The 15,299-nt window shown below is 49.2% G+C and overlaps 1 protein-coding gene across 1 annotated transcript in view; it reads left to right on the top strand.

The window, feature by feature from the left end:
• WDFY4 (WDFY family member 4) overlaps positions 1-15,299 on the top strand; it is a 127,819-nt gene that overhangs the window by 13,077 nt on the left and 99,443 nt on the right. The window contains exons 9-17 of the mRNA XM_044420053.1: positions 1,191-1,643; positions 2,272-2,376; positions 3,656-3,846; positions 6,251-6,858; positions 10,729-10,822; positions 12,930-13,144; positions 13,768-13,883; positions 14,367-14,574; positions 14,984-15,060. Of these exons, the coding sequence (XP_044275988.1) occupies positions 1,191-1,643; positions 2,272-2,376; positions 3,656-3,846; positions 6,251-6,858; positions 10,729-10,822; positions 12,930-13,144; positions 13,768-13,883; positions 14,367-14,574; positions 14,984-15,060 (2,067 nt within the window). The remainder of the gene's footprint in view (positions 1-1,190; positions 1,644-2,271; positions 2,377-3,655; positions 3,847-6,250; positions 6,859-10,728; positions 10,823-12,929; positions 13,145-13,767; positions 13,884-14,366; positions 14,575-14,983; positions 15,061-15,299) is intronic.

Raw genomic sequence — 15,299 nt, 5'->3', positions numbered from 1 at the left:
TGGTTGTAAACTTGACATCAGCTGCATGGCCAGGGGAAACTGAACTTGTGTGTTTGGGAGAAGGCTTGGTCCTTGATGGATCTCCAGCATTTGTAGCCCAGCGGTGCCACAATAAGCAGTGATCTTCCATGAGGGTTTCCTGGATTTATGTAGCTACTGGAGCACATGCTGTGCTTAATTTTTGGGCAGTTCAAACATTTGCCGGCAGTATTAAATGCTGCCCTGTACAATGGCTTCCTCTCAGGCCCTGCCTTGCCAGAAAAGAAAGATGTTTTTATTATAAAGAGGAGCTTTGGGTCGTCTTGGGTCAGCTTCATCAGCGAAGATGCTTCCAGTGTCTCCCAGATTCCCCATTCGTAGCACGCTCCCCCTGATCCAGTTCGCCCTGTGGGGCAACCCTCAAGCATTCTGAATGCTGAATTGCCGTTGCTTTTCATGCTTCTGCAACATCTAACCACAAATGAATGCTTGCGTATTTCTTCTTATTTCAAGTTGTTTGTCTGCTTGCAGATTCTAACACTTTCTTACAAATAGCTGGATTGATCAGTGGTGATTTTGATTTTTCTTTGACGGAACAGGTATGATGTGTAGTCAATAGGTAGGCAAGCTTGCTTTGTTTGCTGACGGGCAAACAGCTCGGCCAGCAAACAGCTGGGAATGATGGATGGCACTGGTATGATTTTGAACCTCAGTTGCTTCACAGTCTCAAATCTCGCAGAAAACGCCCTGAGTGGTGCATAAACCGCAGAAGGGCAAGGGGGCAATATTTGTGTAAGTAATAAAACGTGAGTTGCCTTTCTGAAATCTCCTTTCATTCCAGTTAGGCTGATGTCAATCAAGTAAGGTGATAGTAAGTTAAAGTTCACAACATTTTTCATGGGATCCAGAAGATGCCAACTTCCACTCAGAACTTCCCCATATTCTCCCACTGCTTGTCTATTTTTCCACTTAATGCTGTACGTCCATTAAGGAGCGAACACAGAGCACTAGCACAAAGCCTTTGAAGTGGAGCACCCCAAGTAATCCGAATGCCACGTGTGGTGCAGCCGCCGTCGCTCCCCGTGGTGTTTGCACAGCAGCTGGCTTCGTGGGTTTCTTCTCATGATGTATTTAGGGACAGAGCAACCCTGGTTGTGAAGGATCCCTCAGGGAGAATAATGCAGAAATCGGTGCTGTTGTTCTTTCCACAGGAAACAGAGTGAGGAATCTGAAGGCTTTCCAGGTGCTGGAGTCCCTTTTTCAGAAATCCATCAACCCAGAACTCTGCCAATACATCTTACAGGCCCTCAAATCCATCTGGACTTGGGACTCCATGAACTTCTTCCTCCTAGAATGGTCACTGCAGCCCATTTCTCAGTTTGTCAGCCTCATTCCTCACAAGCCGCCGTTGGTCCAGAAAGACTTCTTCCAGCTGGTGGAGTCCGTAGTGTGGGACCTCTCATACATCCCCCATGAGATCTTGAAAGAGATCCAGTGTCTGATCAAGGAAAACACTGATCCTCTGAGCACTTCAGCTGCCCTGCTTTGCCTCCACAGCATTGCACAGAAGGACCAGCTCTTCAAGGACCTTTTCCGTGACTCAGGGCTCCTGGGAATGCTGCTTGCTCAGTTACGCAAGGAAGCCAAGATACTGAGGAAGAAAGGTGCAGCATTTCATGAGTCCGCTAAAGGCAAAAGGGCTGCCTGCCTGCCTGCTCTCAGCTCCCACTGCGGAATGCACATGTCTTGCTCTCATGCTGGCCAAAGGCAGTACTCTATTGTTTTTTTAAAACTTGTATGCACCGTTCCGTACATGAAAGTCTCGGGGTGGTCCAACAACAAAGGCACAACATAATATCTATGATAAAAGCCTGACTAAAATGAAAATTTAGGTCTTGAAATAGTGGGGGAAAAGGGTTTTGGCCTGGTGCTGAAAAGAATGAAGTGTCAGCACCAGGTGCAGCTCTCTGGGGATCATGTTCCACAGCTGAGGTGCCACCACAGAGAAGGCCCTTCGCTGGGTAGCCACCCTCCTATCTCCTTCAAGGAGGGCTCCCAAGAAGGACCTCTGCCTCAGGAAGGCATGTAGGGAAGGAGGTGCTCCTTCAGATGTCCGGGTCCTAAGCTATTTGGAGCTTTATAGGTCATCACCAGCACCTTAAATTGGGCCCAGGCTTCAAGTGGGAGCCAGTGCAGATGGTGCCGGACCACCACTGGGTGTGCATACCTGCTTGCAATAATTAACAACCAACATTATTCTTCAGGAATTTGACCTGGCTGCTTGTTACACAGGTGGAACCCCTGCAGTCAGCCAGGATCAGAGGATGGAGAAGGAGCTCGTTAATACGATGCTGCAGATGGTGGTTGCCCTTGTGGTGGGATCTGTTAGGAACACAGGTAAGAAGAAGGGTGATGTGGCTCTGTGGACCATGGTGCCACCTCACGTGGATGCTGCTTCAGGCCCGCTTCTGGCACAGAAGCGACCGTGGTCTGCCTAGTGGGTGGCTGATGCGGGATCATGGGTGTGGGAGACGCAGCCCCATTCGGAGGAGGTTGAGCCCCTCCACCTGGTTCGTGGAACCACTGGTCAGCAGCCGCACAGTCTTGCCAGGACCGAACTTTGGTTTGTGTGCCCTCACCTGGCCCATTGCTCCAGCCAGGCACGCATTCAGTGTGTCCACAGCCGGTGAAGAGGAAGGGGAGAGGGAGAGCTGCGTGCCATCGGTGTGCTGCTGGCAACCCACTCCAAAACTCAGGATGAACCCACTGTGGTTTCAGGTAGATGTTGGATAGCATGGGGGAGCCATGGCGAACCCCATACTGGAGATTGCAGCCAAGCAGTGCCCTGTGAGCACCACCTTCTGGAGCTGGTCCTCCATGTACTGCAGTGCAGTCCTCCCCACTCCTAGCTCAGTTGCCCCAGAAGACACCGTGGTCAATGCTATTGCAAGCTGCTGAGAGAGTCAGGAGTATCAAGACGGTTGCCTTCCCTCTGCCTCTCCTGGCACAGGTCATCACCTGGAGGTGCTTCTGGGCCAAAATCCAGACTGAACCCCAGCTGAAATGGATCCAAATAACCATCCTCATCTGGAATGGCTGAAGCTGGTTGGGATGGTGTAAATTATTGTCCCGCAACAGCAATGGGTTGGACCCGATGGCCTTCATGGCCCCTTCCAACTCTACTCTTCTATGGTTGGCCAACCAGCTCAAGGACCTTGCCCAGGAAGGGAACATTTGCCAATGACTGAACATTATTTGGGTCTTCTGAGTTCAGAGGAGTTTTCTTCAGGAGCAGCCTTGCCAAATTCTCCATTTTATCCCCATGTTTTGGCGCATTAGGGTCAAGGTGCCTTAAAGCTTCCTTTAAACAACAGTGGTGTGTTTAATATCAGACCTACTTAAGAGTAGAGAACCAAAATGAATGGGACTCAAGCTCAATCAACATTGGGACAACCCATTGTTTTTCGTTCCAGAACGGCCTTATGCTCCATTATTATTCACCGTAACCCCTAAATCTCTTTTACCCATCCCATTAACTAGGTGGCCCCCCCCTTGTAACAAAGCTAGGAGAATCTATGCAATGTGACATGTATTAAAAAATCTGGATCAGATTTTCCATCAATGTCTGAGTAAGAGCATGGCTCAGTTAACCCGTTATTTATTTACTTATTTTTAGTGGTTTTCAGAGATTATGGGATGGTGCCATATATCAAGATTTTTATAGATGATGACTTGTTCCGGAGCCACACCCTGACTATCCTGGAGCAGCTGTCGGTTATCAACCCTGAAGAGTACATGAGCATCATCGTTGGGAACCTCTGTTCTTCCACTCCGGGAGAGCTGCACTTCAAGCTGGATCTGCTGAAGGTGAACAGTCAAAGTGGCTTCTTGTTCGTTTATTTTTTTCTCCTTGTGTGCAAACACTTGATTGCTGGGCTTGCTCCTTTACCCTTGCTTTCCCACCGCACAATGAATGCTTGGAAAATTCTGCACCGGGAAAATGCACTTCCCTTGAACCGCAGCTTGAGAACACACACAAAATGCTTGCGTGGCCAGTCACGTGTCTTCTGCCTGGGCCGGGTGTTTATGAGCAGAGATTTTCCGAGTTTCCTGCTTATGCTTGCTCCACGCCCCCCTGCGCTCCTGCGGCCGGGAGCATCCAGGCGAACAGCATTCCCCCAAGGCCCTGCGCACCATGCGTGGGTGCCTTCCACCCACCAAGGACTGGGCGGGTCGGTCCCACACACTTTTCATGCTAAGCTTGTTGCTTCCCTCAACTGATATGAAAAGAAATGCAGCTTTAGTGCCTAATTCTGACAAATTATAACTGTGTTAATAAATTCATTTTCTTACATTATGTATTATCTATAGCCTTTGGGATTGTGATTACATTACACACAAATTCAGATTGATTTACTAATATATATTTAGCTGCTAAACCCCAAGCTCAAATGTGATTAGTTTTACAGTATTCCAGAGTGGTATGTGGTAGACAATTATGAGGAATAACAAATAACGCAATGTGGAAATAAATCCTGTTAGCTGTAACTAAGTTAGGGGTTTCCACTGCAGGCAAACCTTTCAGAAATTCAGTCCAGAAGGAGATACAATTAAATTGTGCCAGAATTAGAGCCAAAAGAAATGCAGTTACGATTGACCTCCTCAGATATGTGTCAAAACCGTTTGAAGAGGCTGAAGTCCGGCTTATGAGATTTAGGCCTTGCTCACAGGGGTCTGCAGAGTCTCTGCTAGTACGAGGCATCAACAAGCCGGCCCGGATGACACCTTGGGAGCCCCTTGCTGCCTCCTGGGCTTCAGAGAAGCTGCCCTCCCATTTGGCGACCTTCTGAGCCTCACTGGCTGCGGGGAGCAGAAGCCTCCTGCAAATTGATGGGAATCCGGACTTGTCTCCGCAAATATTCGAGTTCTCCTCCCACCACCCCCTGGTGCATTGCTTTCTGGGCGATCTGGCTGCAGTTTTATCCATTCCCGTCAAAATGTATTCCCAAACTGTGGGTCTTGGCCAGCCTGCGGAGTGTTGAAAACATGAGTGTGACTTAATAGGGTGTTAATGAGGGATGTGTTGCCGGGGACAACCAATGCCTAGTGAGGCTGGGCAGGTCAGGCAGATGCTGCTGGGAAGCAAGAAGCGAAGGGGATCAAGCATCAGGGAGTCCTGGCGTGTGCCAGGGAGATGGGGGCATCCGTGCCGCTGGTCCTCCCGGAGCCTCAGACCATGCCATCCAGAGCGCGTCAATTCTCTTTGGTTGGCATCCCCCATCCTCGTGTTGTCTAGATGCTTTGGATGTTAATTCCCATCAGCCAATGGCCAGGAATGTTGGGAGCTGTAGTCCAAAGCAGCTGGAGGCCACCCGGCTGAGGGGAACTGCCTGTAGGTACCAGCAAGGGTTGGAGCCAGAGCAATTCAGTCCTGGGGGGCCTTGGAAAGGATTTCCAGAGCTGTTTGGGCTGCTTTGCATTCCTCCAGTCTCACTGAGCATGGCTTTGCCTCTGCCCCTCACTTGCTCCAGATGCTCCCTCTGGCCCCACTGCCTCCAAGCTCTCCGTCCGCCTCCATCACCTGGCCCTGGTGCTCCAGCCATGTGCCCCTCCCTCCTGCATCCTGGCCCTGGGAAGCAGTCCTGCTCAGCGGCCACTGGTGAAAAACTGACCTCAGGCTTTCCCACTCGCTCGTCCTCTGACCAGTCTAAAGTTTGGCTGGTGCTGGCTGGAAAAAGCTGTTTCAAGCATCTTTTTCACTGGGTGGGATATTGTACTGGCAGAATCCAGCTGCTGTTCTGGAAAGAGCCCCTTCCTCCATAGCAAAGCCTGCGTCAGGCTCCCTCCCATCCCTCCCTCTGCAGCATCCCCGGGCTCAGACGGAGACACGGCAGACTTGGTCCTCCTCCAGGTGGCTTGACATTGCCCAGTGCTGTCAGTCCCCAGCATTTGGTCTCACTGGGGCAGCAGATTTGGATCTGGGCCCTGTGTGGGAGGAGCGCATTGCGGATCATTTCCTGCACAAAAGTAGTCCCTGCACATAGCTTCCCCCTGACATGCTGATTTCCGAACTATAGTGTGCGGTGTGTGGTATTTTTTAAATGGAGGAGTATTCAGGCATGCAAACCCACATATATAGTTCGGAATGATACAGCCAAGACAAAAGTTTACTACTCCAGTGAAAACTAGAACCAAATCTTCCTTTAAACAAAGTTTGTGCAAACTTTCAATGAAGTTTACACACTTGTTTCGTTTCTTCCTGCTTCCAAAGTCTCTCCTGCGCACGATGGAGAGTCCCCGGGGCCGTTCAGCTTTCAGGACCAGCACGGGCTTCAACGGGCTGCTCTCACTTCTGGCCGACATGGAAGGCGCCTTGCGAGATCCACCTGCAGGCCTCTGGGCCTCACTGGAGCATGACCGCATCATGCAGCTTGTCCTGCATATACTCCACGTAATAGCAGCTGCCCTCTACTTGGACCCGGTCAATAGCGACTTCTTCAGGAAGAATGAACTCTTCGAAAAGATGGCAGACGAACTTGGCTTGCTTGGCTGCTTCTCAGCCCAAAAGGGACTACGGGCTCCTGTGTCTCTCAGCAAGCCAAGGACATTTGCTGGGTTTTTGCACACTGCTGTCTGCTCACCAGAGCTTCTCCCCACCTGGCTAAGAAGCTGCATCAGGATAATCAGCTTCCTTGATTCCATGGCCAAGAGGAACCCCTTCCACCTCAGCAGCTTCTTGGAAGACACGGGGCCAGGTGCACATCAACTCCCAGTGCGTTTGCAAGAGGCAAAGCCAAAGGAGGAAGAATCTGAGGTCTACTGCGAGCATGTAGGCAGCAATGAAGCAGCTGCCAACAGATGGCCAGAGCTCAAAGACAGGTACATTTTTGGTGTTTCCAAAGTTTGAGGTCTGATTGTTGTTGTTGTTCAATCACAGTCATGTCCAATTCCCTGCGACCGCATGGGTAGCACTTGTCCAGGCCCTCCTGTCTCCCGCCATCCCCTGGAGTCCACCCAAGCCCACACCCACCTCCCCAGTGACCCCATCCAGCCACCTCATCCTCTGCCATCCCCTCCTTCTTTTGCCATCTATTGTTCCCAGCATTAGGCTCTTCTCCAGGGAGTCCTTCCTTCTCTTTAGGTGGCCAAAGTATTTGAGCTTCAATGCATTCATTAGGATATTTCTATTCCCCAGTTTCTTTGGGCATTCTTCTTATAATTTGCACCCTCATTTGCATATATGTTAACATATAGGTAAGTTACAAGCAACGGATGACTGTGGCTGAGCTGTGCTTTTAAATGCAACCCCCCCCCCCCCAGTTGCTCACATGTAGGACAAGTGTGAAAAGGATGTATGTTCTACAAGGTGAGAGCCGCTTCCTGCTCGCCCCTTTCCGCTGGTGGACGCTCCTCAGGAGCTGCTCAGTCTGGCTTAGAAGGACACCGGTGGAAGGAGCAGCTGCAGAGGGAAAGGCCTGGGTTGGAGGGTCCCGCCAGGTGTTGCTTTTGTGTTTTAAAATAAATCGCCTATGCCCACTTTGCACACCTCCTGTGCTTGGAGGTATGAATGCATCACAGTAAACCGGAGTAGCTTGGCCTTTCCTCCCGCTGGGCTTATTGCGAGCAAATGTACAGAGGGCTGCCACGGCATGGTTAGTTAGGAGGCTTCCTCCTGAGGGTCAGCAACAGTATTAGAAAGCTACTGCATGTTTTGCTAGCATTTTGGGACTGCACATAGAAATAGCTTGTTTAAAAACACAAGGTTCTGACGTGTCTATAAGAGTTGTAAGGATTTTGTGTTCAGTATGACACAGCCCTTCCTGCTGAGGCATTCTCCAGAAGCCCATGGACAGGTTGCCTGGAATTGAGGATAGGAGTTGAGTCCAGCACCATTTGGGGGAAGTATAATGTACTGTGTGAAAACAATAATGGTCAAGATTTGGGTGACATAAGGCTAGTTTTCTTCTTTGGCTACTGCAGAAGTGAAATGAAAGGAAATCTGGTTTCTTGCACCGCCTACGGGATCGAGAGTTGTTGAGTACTTGCCGCTTCCTCTTCCCTTCCCAAAAAGGGAAGGGAAGCAACGTTCCTTAGGTTGGCGGCAAAACTGAAGGAAGCACCAGTTTGTTCCAATCAGTGACTAGTAGCAGAAACACAGTTCCTGGTTTCCCCACTCACTTTTTAAGTACCAAACATAAAATATTGTGTAATTCACTTACAGAACAAACCCTGTACGTATCTACTTAGAAATGTCTTCTCCATCTTAGCTGAGCTGGACGAAAGCGACCAATAGAATGAATGAATATGAATGAATGTCTTTTCCCGCAGATGAAGTGCAGGGGGCAATGAGAAAAGCTGCTGGAACTTTTGGGGAGGGCACGTCAGGGTGGACGTTGCTTTGTTTGTTCTTTTGATTTCTTCTTAAGGACACACACTTTGTGCTCCCAGAAAGAAGTTGCCGGTTTGTCCCTACTCATTTTGTTATGTCTGCGGTAGCAAACCTGGTGCTAACAGCTAATTAAAACATATATCCAGAGCATCATTCTAGGCTGTAACATTTTGTTTATCTCTCTTCCTACTCCTCATCTTATTTTGTCTCCCGGGTTTTTCTTGCTTATTTTTTCTTGTTTATGCTTTAGACATACAATTCCTTTCTCTGTTTCCCTTCGTCGGCTGCTTCAGCTGCAGGGCTGTGGAACGTGTGTCCCAGCAGTTCTGAGATTCCAATTCCCATTGGCCCTGGCTGGCATGGCCAATGGTGAGGAATGATGGGAATTGCATTCCGGGAACATGTGGAGGGGCACACATTCCCTTTGCCAGATGCATTGTTTTCTATTAAGCTCAAACTTCTTTTAAGCTTTATGTCTCTTCAGACTTACCTATTTTCTTCCTTCATCCAGCTGAGCTCAAGCACTTCTCTTGTGGTATTTCTTAATTTCAAACCTCCTTTTTCATATCCCCATATGAATGGAATTCTGTCACCTTTAAAATAGTTATCTGGCTTTCTACTTATTTCATTTTTTAAAGGATTGCAAATGCATCCTTTCCTTCTGCTTTTTCTTCATGATGGTCTTTAATTCTTTTCCTGTTTCTACTTTCCATCTTGGTATTTTTCTTTGTCTCTTCCAGCTAATGAATTCTTCCCCCTTTCCGTTCATCTAACCTCTCCTTCTATATTCTTCGGGGATTTCTTCGTGTGTTAAATTCCCTTTTTGTTTTTGCTCGAGCATCATCTAGTGTATGTTAAACATTTTTATCATTCCCTTCAACACTGAATTTGGGTGGTCCAAGTGCGAATAGGCTGGTGGTTGAAACAGGGCTATCGAGAATCAAGAAGCAGTATGCTTTGGAAACCCCCCTTTATGCAGCAGAACATAACATTAAAATAAAACCTCAACAAAATGCTGAAGAGGAGGCGGAAACCCAGCCCCTCACAGCTCTTGGGAAGGGAAATCAGGCTGTGCTTCTTTAAGAGCTGTTGTATATTTGAAAAAACTGCCTTCATGGGACCAAATTCCAGTTGTGTAGTCTGGAATACGCTTGACCCCAGAATGGCCTTGTGGGCCAGGAATGGTTGAGGCCTTGATCTTTCAGATTCCTGCTATTGATCCAAGCTCCTGGACTGTGTGAAATGGGGCTTAGCCACCCACAAGCCCTTGCATTTCTTGAATGTGTTGATTTTTATTTTTATTTATTTATATATTTTTATTTATATCCTGCCTTTTTCCTACAAAGGGCTCAAGGCAGCTTACATCATCCATCTTATCCCCACAACAGCAACCCTGTGAGGCAGGTTGGGCTGAGAGTCTGTGACTGGCCCAAAGTCACCCAGTTGGCTCCATGGCCGAGCGGGGACTAGAACCCAGATCGTCTGAGTCCCAGTCCCACGCTCTTACCCACTACGCCACCCTGGCTCTCTTGATTCTTGATCACAGAATCAGGAATGTTTTGATCACTGGGTCCAGTCCCTGCCCAGTGCAGGACTCCCAGGTAAACCATCCCTCTGGGGGCTCTCCAGCTGCCTCTTGAATTATGAGAGAGCCCAGAAGCTCCCTTGGAGCTGCAGGGTGTTGGAACCCCTGACCAACAGCCAGGGAGCCCTTCCTGATGTCCAGCCGGAACCTGCTTTCCTGTAACTTGAGCCTGTTATTTTGCGTGCTGCATTCTGTGATGAAATACTCCATTAAAGAAGTATCAAGATACATGCAAAGTGCATATTTTGAGTTACGAAGAGTTTCGAATTGTGTCGTGAGAAATTTTTAAAACCATATTGAAATATGTGGGTAGATATTTTAAATTTGCAGATTAATACTGAAACAAGACATGGGGGTTTCTGGGTTAATACTTGAAAAAAATGGCATGGAACGGAAATGATCTGATTTTGTGGTGGGGACAGTGCTTTTGAACTGCTTTCTGACTAACTTGCTGTGAGCTTCCATGCGCATGTTCACTTGGAAGAGCACCATGGACAGGACTGCAAACCACAGCCCTCCGCCTGTGCTTGCAGTATCAGATGCTGAACCCTCTGGCAACCTGAACACTCTGGTGCTTAAGTGGAGCCTCCATGTCAGAGGCAGTGGAGCGCTGAGTATCAGGTGCCAGCATGACCTGCACCTGGCTGCTTCTAGACCAGCTTCTGCTGAATGCAGGATGCTGGATGAGAGGATTTGATCCACAAGGGGTTTTGTCCCTTGCCGTGGGCATGTCCCCGTGTTTACAGTGATGCCTCTTTGTCCCTTTTCTCTGTAGGCCAGGCAATGAGGACTGGGTGATCGTGTGCCCCGGAGCTCTTTGTGTCATGGTGAGACTCATCGCCAAACTCTACAAGGAGGATTCTCCAGAAGTAAGTCCTGTCTTGACAGTCCTTTGGAGTCTTCATTGTTGGGTTTCATTTTGCCTGATTGAAAGGGCTCCAGAGTTCTTTTTTGGCTGATTACAAAATCCCACAGATTGCATGCCATAGACTAGAGAGCAGTGTTGGCACATCGGGGACGTGTGAAAGCCAGTAGGTAGCTAGGCGAGGTTGCTTGGAAATAAGTACTAACCCCAGTTAAGCATGCATAGGATTGCAGCCTAAAGTTTGACTGGTCTGTAACTCTGGGAAGGGCAGATCAGGTCAGCTCATTCAGATATGCAAGACTGAACGTATCTGCAAGAACAAACGCTTATCTATTTGCTTCTATCCTTCTCCATGGGACCCAAAGGCTCTCAAGCGTATAAATCTGGATTTACTAGAAATGCAAAATAGCAGTTACTAAGAACGTGTACATATTTTGTAGCCAAGAGAAATGTATAATTTCCAGCCCTATGAAGCTGTGACACGCACAGAAAAGACAAGAACTACTTAAAAATATCCGGCACATTGCTGAGTGACACTTTTGCCCTTAGACTTCATCCTGATACAAAATTGTGAGCTTGTCTGCAGATTTCTAATTGCACCTCCTGCATCCCTGACGAATTGCGGGAGTGATGTGTAGGAAAATCAATCCATAACAGCTTGGGAAACAGACCCGCTTCCTGTCACCATTATTATTTTTTTCACTAAAACCCCTTTTTACTGGAATGAACATCCCTGAAAACAGCACATTTTATTCAAATCAAGGCAATCCTGTTATTGGCAGGGCTGCTGTCATAATGAGAGCAATCAATTCCTTGTACTCCATTATGGCTACATCGAATTTATTTAGGCGGGAAGTACTGAGTAACTTAGCCAAGGTCTACGTAGTTCCTTTTTTCACCCTCATGCCCTTGTTCTTCTTTTTCTTTCTCTTTTTGCTGAAGCTAAATAATTATCAGGGCATGAAATATTTAAGGTCCAAAAAGCATTATAAGTGACTATATGTGTGCTTTCTCACACTGGAATGGTTTGGGGACATGATCCCCTGAATCTGCACTCTGGCAAGTTCAGTTCGTCAGCCATGGCTGAGCCGATGCACCCAGGCAAAGCAAGTCTGGCCGTGTGTGGCAGATGCCACTGCTATTGGCAGTTTCCACACTGAGCCTGACCAGGAGGCGGATGGAGCAGCACGTGCTGCTCATCCGTGGTGCAAAAGAGCTCTGGAAAGAATCGGGAAATGGTCAGTCATGATCATGTTACCTTCCCAAAACATGTTTGTTTCATAGCTTATCCTGCGACTCCACCATTCGTTTTATTTTAATTTGCAAAAGTTTTAGTAGATAAATGGGAATTCTAACACTACCAAGAGGCAATTGGTAGTGTTAAAACAATATTTACCAATGTATTTGAATACTTTACCAAGAACAAATTCAATGCGAAGGTTAATGTGAAGTGCAGTGGCTACTTTCCCTTGAAGGCATCACTGTTGCCATCGTTTTCCATGTTTTAACTGGCGACTGTGAAATTCAGAGGGTTACTGATTCCCCGTTTGCTGACTATATGGATCCCTGCAGAAGTCAATAGGTTCCAGACGCTGGATTGGTGGTAGTCCATATAACCCAGAAGAGCAAGGAGGATTTGAGCATAAGAGATCTATTCGACCATCCATGCGATACTTCAGAGGCACAATCCTATGAATGTTGAGGCAGAAACAAGTCTTCCCCAGTGAGCATCACTGGCTGGGAGGATGCTGGAACTTGTAGGATTTTTTTATGACTAAACATGCATTATCCCTGAAAGTCAATGGGTTGAGCCCAGACTTAATCACGCTTCAAGCAGACCATTGAAATCAGAGTGAAATCCGTCACGACTACCTTAAGTTCCGTTGAGCAGTTCTTCTGTATAAGAAGAAAACCAAGCTGGATCAGACTGGAAGTCCATCCAGTCCAGCACTTTGCGCACACAGTGGCAAACCAGCTGCAAATTAAGCCCACCTGTGGGATTCTGTTTCACCTCGTATCTTGTGTTTGCCAGAGGGCTGGCTGGCTGTCCTTATGATCAGCTAATAGGCTGCTATATCTTTCTTCCTCCCACTGGCCCTCGGTTCTCTCAGTTATCTTGGGAAATCCAGTACGCTGTGGCTGACCACGTTCAGTCCTTGATGAGCCTGGAGAAGAGTCGCCAAGTGGCATGTGGAGCTGGTCTGCTGGACACACTTGTGGTCTCCTGCCTGGACGAGCTGCACAATATGGAGAGTCCCTTGCACCTGCCTCTCATCAGGCTCTTCGAAAAGCTGGCCTCCCAGTCTATTGAGCCTGCGGTCTTAAGGTAAGCTGGGCATCCGGCTTTGGACTGTCTGCTGGGCCCCCCTTCCCAGCTCAAATGCTTGGGAGAGGCAGGGCCTCCGCTGGCCACTCCCATGGCAGAGGGGCATCACTGCAGACGTCTGGAAGGCCGTCTTCCACGCAAAAGGCAGGAAGCCCAACATAGTCTGTGTTTGCACAGTCTGGCTTCTCTGCATGAACTGCTCAAGGGAGTGGTGCACCTCTCAGCCGAAAGCTGCCCTTCCTCGGTTGGCTGTTAGTTTGCTGGATGTACGTTGGAAATGAAGTGCTTTTTTTTTTTGCCAAAGAACAGTCTGTTGATTGACGGGGACCCAGCTCCCTGCATCTGGCTCTATGAAATCCTGTGCAATTAACCCTTTGCTTCACTGCCTCCATGGGTCTGTCTCCCGGCCAGAATTGGGAAAACAATAGCCGGAAAGATATAGAGATGCAGGACATAAAATTACTGAGGGACGATCAATCTCTTAGGAGTCACTTCAAGCCAGAGTGTTGGAATGGCTGGAGTGGTGGTGCCTTAGTTGGGTTAAGCTGCCCCAGCCAAAGGTTCCTGCCATATTTGCTGGATTACGTGACTGAGTTTCCGTTCCTTTGCCTTGCTTCTTCCAGACAGTTTCTGTTCCTCCAAACAGTGCCACTGCCAGAAGTGTCCACGCCCTGTGGAAGCCCATCCACACCTTCCATGAGCCGCCAAAGTGGCCCATCTCGAGCATCCCAGCAGGAAGGTGAGACACACAGCTGACCGTGCCACCCTGCTCTGAAGGAGGTCGCAGGATGGTGCTGCCTCACGGACCCTTCTCTGAGGGCAGCGTTCTCCCGCTGGGGTACGGCAGCATCCCATTGGAATGCCTGCCCTGGAGGAAAGTGAGATCCGGGGAAGGGACACTCCAGGCCTCGTCGTGCCTCTGGCTCAGCACCCAAATTTTGAACACGCTCTTTTTTCTCTCCTGCGGGGGGTGTGGTGCCGCCTTTGTGTCCTTGTCTGGGTTCACATTTTGATTTCAAAGCAGCGTGGGAAATTTGTAATATGGTCATATTTCCTACTGACACTGTGACACTGCTTAGCCCTTGGATCAACCCCCCCCCCCAGCTGAAACATGCTCTGTTGGTGTGTTTGTGGCTCCCACCGCCCCGAGCTCTTGGTGCCCTCACTGGAATGGCAGAACGTACAGATCCAAAGCAGGCGATGCCACGTGCGTGTCTTACAGGGGCGGAAGCAGCAGTGCCCAGCGGTTCCACGAATCTCCACCACTGTCGCCCAGACTCGGGCACCCCCTGGCTCTACAGCAGCTCTGCAGTGGCTCTCCAAGCAGCCATATGCCTGCTTTCCATGACAACGCCACGCAGCCTTCAGCCCGAGAGTTCCTGCTTGCCACCGTCCTTTGTCGAATTCGACATGTCCCGCGAGGGATACGGGTACCTCCTTTGCTCCTTCTTGCCTCTGGGTCCCCCAGCTTGGAACTGGCCTCCTCTGTCTCCAGACTCATATTTCCCATGCCCTGCCTCCAGAAGGGAGTGGATTGCATGCCTCTGCCTGCCGGTGGGAAGGATGTGAAGTGGGCCCTTCCGCTGCTGTCCCCAGGGGGGTTGTGCATTTCCCTGCCCCGTATCCTGCTCACGCTCACTCAGCGCCCCTTTGGAGAGCGCTGTGGGGCTGTCGGCTGCTGCCCCCGGCCCATGTCTCACTCCGAGCATGGAGGGCTGCCTCTGTGCGTGGCCCTGAGCCGAGTCTCTGGCTTCCACCTTCCCCACGTTTTTTCCTGGGGTTTCCTTGTTTGTCTGTACGGAGGCGCTCAGCACCGGGCTCTTTCCCTCTCCTTTTCAGCTACTTGTTCCTCCCAACAGTGGCTACGGTTCTGGGCCCCAACACAGAATGCTACATCTCTGGAGGAACTGGAAAAGGTATACATTTACAATATATGCATATTGCTACATGTTTGCACACAATATGTTTAGGAGAAGTGTAACTTGGCCAACCGCAGTGCATGGGAGAAGGGGGCTTCCAGTTCCACACCATGCCTCTTTTACAGAGTTGCCTCTCTTCCGCAATATCCGTTTCACTGATGAGCCACAGAGTAAACTGGCCAGGACACGAAGTGCAACACGGAAATAGAGGGGAGGACTCGCATGCCTTCACGAGG

This window comes from Varanus komodoensis, unplaced genomic scaffold, assembly GCF_004798865.1.
Source record: "Varanus komodoensis strain SLA01 unplaced genomic scaffold, ASM479886v1 scaffold11, whole genome shotgun sequence".
NCBI lineage: Eukaryota > Metazoa > Chordata > Lepidosauria > Squamata > Varanidae > Varanus > Varanus komodoensis.
Note: the sequence above shows the minus strand (reverse complement) of the source record. Positions and strands in the feature narration are given on the sequence as shown.